The following is a 7,002-nucleotide window of genomic DNA, read 5'->3' on the forward strand; positions in this document are numbered from 1 at the left end:
AAGTTTACGTTTCCATAGAGACCGGGCACAAATGTCAACAACTTCTGCAAACAGCTGCTGCGCCGCTTTTGAAATCCGCGCCATCATTGCCTCTCTGCCCACCGTAGTACGCTCAAAAGACTCTGCGCGGACGGCAAAGATTCTACGTGACGTCACGTAGAATCTTTGCCGTCCGTGCGACATCGAACGGCATTTTGGTCCCGGACGGCATAGAATCTTCGTCGTCCGGGAGACATCGAACGCGGGGTCAGTGTCATTGTGTCTGTGTCAGTATCATTGTGGCAGTGGCAGTGTGTTAGTGACTGGGTGGACGTGTCCCAGTACCTGGCGGACGCCGTGCCGGCCCTCCCACAGATACAGGTTAGTATCCCGGTGTCAGTCACAGCGTCAGTGGATGGTGTGTCAGTGTCATTGTGTCAATCGTGGTTGCTTTATCAATATCAGTGTCTGATGTGTCGGTGTTTCAAGTTCAATGTATCAGTATCTATGCAGGTTTACCCTGCCGTCCGTTTGCTGTGATCTGTGGTGGTTCCATTGTTGGTGTCATTATGACAGTATCCCTGGTTACCAGATGACCGTCTTCTGTGTGCAGTGTCAGCGTCATGACAGTATCTCCCCTGGTAACCTTGAGACCTATCTCTTGTTTCCTGAGTGCGATTCTGATGCCTGACGCCGTTTTCGCCCCTCTGCAGGTGTCTACCTCAGCCTCTAAGCTGTCCGGCCCGGCGCCATTCGACAGTAACGGCTTCGTCAGCGCGGCGCACCTCACTCTGTATGCCGGAGAGAGGTGAGGAGAAGAGAGAGAGAGAGAGAGAGAGAGAGAGAGAGAGAGAGAGAGAGAGAGAGAGAGAGAGAGAGAGGGAGGGAGAGAGAGAGAGGGAGGGAGGGAGGGAGGGAGGGAGGGACGGAGGGACGGAGGGAGAAAGAGAGAGAGGGAGGGAGGGAGGGACACCTCACTCTGTATGCGCAGAACGGTAAAGAGAGGGTAAGTGGGTAACTGGGTAAGTGGCCTACTGACTGGTCGACTAGCTGGCTGAGTGACTGGCTGAGTAACTCGGTGACTGAATAAGTGAGGCAGTGACTGAGCCCGTTCCGCCGACTAACACCGTCCGCCCGTGCCCTCCGCAGCCGGGAGCTGCAGCTGACGCTACAGAACAGCTCCTCGCAGCCGGTGGAGCTGCTGGAGCTGGAGCTGCAGGAGCCGCCGGCCGGCTGCCGCCAGCTGCTCAGCTGCCGGACGGAGCAGCTGCAGCAGCAGCTGCCTCTGGCGGCTGGCGCAGCGGCCCAGCTCAACGTCACAGTCACCGCCGAGCACGAGTTTGTGCTGAGAGCCGAGGACGAGGAGGGTAAGCTGCTCGAAATTGCCAGTGTGTATACCTACATATCTTGCCGCCAGTCATACGAATATGGCCTATTCGATATTCTGTTTAGAGCTGCGAGTTTTTTTTGTAATGTTGTTAGCTAAGATGATGTAGCGACATACGGGTCCATTTTCTCTTAAACACATCCCGCTGTCTGCACCGAGCTGACACCAAGAGACGAGATAATTGTTTTTATCTCGTCTCTCTGACCGCACTGAGGTCAGTGTACCGTGTTAATACCCTCGTCTCCCTGTTCGCAGTGAGGCCAGTATACCGTAAGCTCTGTGCCGTATTCTAACCCCTCCTCCCTCTCTGTCCCCAGTACCGGAGTCAGCCAGCGTGTCGGGCGGCGGCGGCAGCGGCAGCCAGCCGCCCAGTCTGCTCAGCTCGGCGGCCGCCTCCCTCCCCTCGCGGCTCTCCAGTGCGCTCTCCTCGGGCCGCGGCCGCCGCCTGCCGCTGGCCGAGTCCACCCCGTCGCTGGGGGGAGGCAGTATGAGGTCGTCGAGCAGTGGGGGGCGGACGGCGGTCTCCAGTGTGGCGAGGAGGCCGAGCCTGCCCGAGGTGCCGCGATACCCGGCCAAGGTCAGTCGCGGGCGGAAGTAATGGGTCTCAAAGAACACATGGACTGGGATAAACGGATAAACGGACCGGGTCGCAGCGTACCATTCGGCCCGGGGGACACAAGGGCGTCCCTAAGCGGTTTTGAGAGGTCCAATATTAGATAAGAGTCTCAGCTGAGGTGTAATTAGACAATTATTTTCGCTTAAACATAATGTAGGATCTGAGATGGACGAAGTGAATAGAGAGACGGGGCTTGGATCTGTCTTGGCATTTTGTCATTGCAATTTGTGTAACTTTGACTGTAAGCTTGACCAGCTGTCCGGACCTTTTAGTGTAGCTTTAACCTCTTCGACTACCACTAACATTTCCTGACCCACCCTGGTCTCTTGAGTGAACCTGTGACCTCTCTGACTGTACCCCTGCCCTGCCTCTGACCTCTCTGACTATATCCCTGACCTGACATGACCTGCCCTAACCTCTGAGTGTATCTCTAACCTCTCTAACTGTACCCCTCACCCTCGCTGCTCCGGCAGACGGCGGAGGCGGTGCTCAAGGTTCGCTACTCGGGCGGGCCCGGTCTGCCGGCCGGCTACTGCCGCGCCTTCAGCGTGCTCGTCACAGTGGACGTGGTGCCCTCCGTCTACATCACCAAGTGGGACGTGCTGCCGGCAGAGACGTGAGTACGCCGACCGAACGATCAGCAGGGGCTAGGTCCGCTTCTGCTCAGGTTGGTCCGGTCTGGTCTTGCTCAGATGGGTCCGGTCCGGTTCCGTTGGATTGATTATGTTGTGGAGGGCATGTCCTCAGTAAAATCAGTGCCTACTGAGTACTGAGCATCAGCTCAGCCGGAAGCCAGCTGGTTGATTTGCTCCACATTGAAGTTTAGTATTCTTATCCATACTTTCTGATAACAACCTTTCAGGGATTTTTCGCAGCCTTGTCCCTGGCGGTTGACGCCCCTCTCAGTCTCTGAACGGCCCTAATACATTCATCGCTAGTTCGCCTCTTGCTCTAATTCTTGTTACGTTATGATGCTAAACAGTAAACGTCCCCCCCCCCCCCTATCCCTTCTCCGATAGTCCGAGCTCCTGTTTCCTGGACTGTTATATCTCCTGGTCTCTTGTTACTTGTTATTTTACCATCTCTCACAGTCCGAGCTCCTGTTACCTGGTACTCTGCTCTTCCCTGCAGTCTGAACTCTTGTTATACCTGGTGTTGTACTATTTCCCGAGCTCCCGTTACCTGGTACTATGTTCTCCCCCGACAGTCCGAGCTCCTGTTTCCTGGTACTCTGTTCTCCCCCGACAGTCCGAGCTCCTGTTACCTGTTGTTGTACCATGTCCCGATCTCCTCTTACTTGCTACTGTGTTCTCCCCCGACAGTCCGAGCTCGTGTTACCTGGTGTTGTACTATTTCCCGAGCTCCTGTTACCTGATACTATGTTCTCCCCCGACAGTCGCAGCTCATGTTACCTGGTACTATGTTCTCCCCCGACAGTCCGAGCTCGTGTTACCTGGTGTTGGACGTGCTGAACGCCACTGAACACGAGCTGGAGCTCGAGTACACGGCCGGAAAGAAACTCCTGATGGAAGGTGACGAGACGTGCCGGGTACCTGTCCCACTGGAGAGGTGTCCGCTGGCAAACGACGAACAGGACTCGCAGGTAAGAGAGAGTGTCTGAGGAACAGAGGAGAGGGAGAGAGACAGAGAGAGAGAGAGAGAGAGAGAGAGAGAGAGAGAGAGAGAGAGAGAGAGAGAGAGAGAGAGAGAGAGAGAGAGAGAGAGAGAGAGAGAGAGAGAGAGAGAGAGAGAGAGAGAGAGAGAGAGAGAGAGAGAGAGAGAGAGAGAGAGAGAGAGAGAGAGAGAGAGAGAGAGAGAGAGAGAGAGAGAGAGAGAGAGAGAGAGAGAGAGAGAGAGAGAGAGAGAGAGAGAGAGAGAGAGAGAGAGAGAGAGAGAGAGAGAGAGAGAGAGAGAGAGAGAGAGAGAGAGAGAGAGAGAGAGAGAGAGAGAGAGAGAGAGAGAGAGAGAGAGGAGAGAGAGAGAGAGAGAGAGAGAGAGAGAGAGAGAGAGAGAGAGAGAGAGAGAGAGAGAGAGAGAGAGAGAGAGAGAGAGAGAGAGAGAGAGAGAGAGAGAGAGAGAGAGAGAGAGAGAGAGAGACGGAGACACAGAGACAGAGACAGAGAGAGGAGAGAGGGGGAGAGAGATCCGCGCGACATCAACTTACAAATTTACAGGCGGAGAGAGGGATGGGAGGGAGTAGAGGAGACGGAGAACGTCGGAAGAGCGGGACTGGGTAGGATATTTATATAGTCAACTAACGCTCTACTGTTTTAGCTAAAGCAGGGAGTCTCGCGTACTAAATATAGCTATAATCTGCTGTCATAGTCTGCTGTCTCACTAGCCAGATGCTGACCCCCTCCCCTCCCCTTCCCCCTCAGCCGGAGGAGGAGCCCGGCATTCCGCCCGCTCTGTCTGGCTCGGAGCAGAGTGCCAGTGACGTGACGGATCACGTCACGTCCCGCGTGACGCTGGGCTGGCGGTGCGGTGACGGGAGTGACGAGCGATCCGGCCGGGCCGACCTGAGGGGTGTCACCTGGAGTGACGCCATGCTGGACCATCTGAGAGTGTGTCCCGTTACCTGGGGTGAGTCAAAGTCAGATACAGACACTTAGGATGAGTCAGAGTCGTGTGGGGCGAGACACGTCACCTGGGGATGAGCTAAAGTCACCAAGGGTGAGTCAGAGTTCACGCAGTCACCCGGGGTGAGTTAGAGTCACCCGGGGTGAGTCAGTTACCAGGGGTGAGTCAGAGTTCACGCAGTCACCCGGGGTGAGTTAGAGTCACCCGGGGTGAATCAGAGTTCCCTGTATCACCTAGGGTGAGTCAGAGTCACGTGCGGGTGATGGACAGAAGCTAGCTGTCTGTGACTGAACTGAGCTTACGTTACCAAATACTACCGCGCAGACAACAGATAGTGACAGTGCTGACTGCTGAGTATCCAAGTGTGTGCCGGAGTGTAACTCTGCCCCCCCCCCCCCCGAATTGCTGGTGTTCAGTTTGCTGAGGCATTTACCGGTTTGTAACTCTGCCCCCCCCCCCTTCCCCCTCCACAGAGGTGCTGGTGGACGGCCGCTCGGGCGGCCACTCGCCGGCTCCTGGCCGTACCGGTGACGTCATCCGCGCGGCGGTGCGGCTGACCAATGGCGGCTGCCGGACGCTCAGTGACGTCACACTGACGGTGTCCGTGTATCAGGACCACGAGAATGGAGCCGTCAGTCGGCGGCTCGAGACGCGCATGGCCGTGGCCGGTGCACTGCGACATCACAGAGACGCGGTGAGTGTCGGAGTGTCTAGGGAGTTCCCTATTCATTGATGTAAGATGAGTGCTAAGGGACGTCTATGGCCCGGCTAAACGGGATATGATGAGGATGGGTGTCCAATATCATGTGTTAACTGACCCGTGTTGATGTGCCAGTGAGCTTTGACTTTGAGCTTTGACCAGTGAGTTGATGACTTTGGATGTTGGATGTAGCCTATAGCTTTTTGCGACGGGCTCAGGCAGGCCATCGGGAATATGTAGGTAAGAGCGGTACCGATTTGGTGCTGATGCTGTGATGCCTGATGTGTGAAAACGTGCTGCAGTCTTGCTGGTGGTGCCGTGTGACCGGATTTGTGTTGGTGACTCCTTTTCTCACCACCAGGTGGCCGTGGGCGACAGTCTCCAACACTCTGTCGGCTTCATTTTCTTCTCGTCGGGGCTCTACAAGCTAGAGCTCCGCTGTACCGCCGCCGGGGGCGACACCTGGACACACTTGCAGGCACTCGAGGTTGCCTGAGCGGCCGTCAGGGGCGCTGTTGGCGGTTAGTCTGAGGGCCAGTGGCTGGCTGGGGGCCGCGTGAGCCTCTGTGATGAGTTCGGCTATCGAACATGGAACTGCAGTACGTTGCTCGTCCCATACTGTTACTTGCCGGGCAGATGCGTCCGACTGGCTGCCGGAACTCTCACTGGGCTGAAGGCCGGGAAAGTCTCACTAATGTGGCGGAATGTCTCATGAATCTAGCGGGCTACCGCCTCAGTATATCTATCGTTGGGTATATAAGTGTCCCGCCTGCCCGCTGTAATGCTCAGTGACGACGTCAGGCGCCGTGGTTAACTGTACGGTGCCGGCACTCCGGCCCATGACATAGCAATGGCCGGTGCGCTGCCGGTCGTACACTATAACTATGCATGTTGCCCGGCCGGCCAGGGCGGTTCAGTCGCATACTCGGATACGCTGGGTGACGTCATATATGTCCGGGGTGACGTCACGTGTGCGCCGCTGCGGAGGGCGACCGTCGGTACAAAATACCCCCCAATATACGCTGTGATATTACGCTCCGAGTCAGCCGCGATAGGCTCCGGTCGGTACCGGTTGGACACAGGTTAGCAGCGAGTAGAGACAGGCCGTCGAGCTGGATCTGTGAATGGTGCTATACATGTATGTACGTGAATATCGATATATGCCGGCAATACACGCTGATATGCTTACTGTGCGGGTTTGCCGACGAATGAGAAGTGAGCAGTGAGTACGTAAGGGTCTGGTGACTTGTTCGCGGTGTACTAAAAACACTGGACCGGCGAGGGTTGACATCATAGAAGTGCAAAGTGAAGTGTGTAGTGACTTCTTAACACGCAGAGGCTAGGGGCAAAGGGTGAGCAGGGCTTAGATCGGTCATTGTGAGAAACGAAAATCACCCACGACCAAAATAAAAGTTAAAAAAAAAAGAATCCGCATTCAGATTTACTCGCCCGTACTGACTTTTTACACCGTCTAACGTACGGAATGCTATAGGGAATGCCAAGGGATCGGTAGGGCATCCCCCTGCCGTTCGGTCCCTGATCACGCTAGAACTTTGCAGAAAAAAACGAGCTGTTGCCTGTGACGAGAGGAAGCCGATGATACCCAATTTTAGGGTCCTAGGTCATTGGTTAATCTTCCAGGTCAGGTCCATGACCCAAAAGTCGGACTCGGAAAACTCGGAACTGGTTAGAACGTCGTAAAGGGTGGCTGTTATGGGTTTTTCGGGGTGCTGATCACGA

At 55.6% G+C, this 7,002-nt stretch overlaps 1 protein-coding gene across 2 annotated transcripts in view; it reads left to right on the top strand.

Moving 5' to 3' along the window:
* LOC122387319 (trafficking protein particle complex subunit 9-like) overlaps positions 1-6,451 on the top strand; it is an 80,318-nt gene extending 73,867 nt beyond the window's left edge. For both annotated transcript variants that reach the window (XM_043377424.1, XM_043377425.1), the window contains 8 exons: positions 693-787; positions 1,129-1,346; positions 1,684-1,943; positions 2,456-2,598; positions 3,420-3,585; positions 4,361-4,565; positions 5,036-5,256; positions 5,624-6,451. In XM_043377424.1, coding sequence (XP_043233359.1) covers positions 693-787; positions 1,129-1,346; positions 1,684-1,943; positions 2,456-2,598; positions 3,420-3,585; positions 4,361-4,565; positions 5,036-5,256; positions 5,624-5,758 — 1,443 coding nt within the window. In that variant the 3' untranslated portion in view covers positions 5,759-6,451. The remainder of the gene's footprint in view (positions 1-692; positions 788-1,128; positions 1,347-1,683; positions 1,944-2,455; positions 2,599-3,419; positions 3,586-4,360; positions 4,566-5,035; positions 5,257-5,623) is intronic.
* The last annotated feature ends 551 nt before the right edge of the window (positions 6,452-7,002 follow it).

The sequence above is a fragment of the Amphibalanus amphitrite genome, unplaced genomic scaffold (genome assembly GCF_019059575.1).
Source record: "Amphibalanus amphitrite isolate SeventyFive unplaced genomic scaffold, NRLGWU_Aamphi_draft 000281F_arrow, whole genome shotgun sequence".
NCBI classification, from domain to species: domain Eukaryota; kingdom Metazoa; phylum Arthropoda; class Thecostraca; order Balanomorpha; family Balanidae; genus Amphibalanus; species Amphibalanus amphitrite.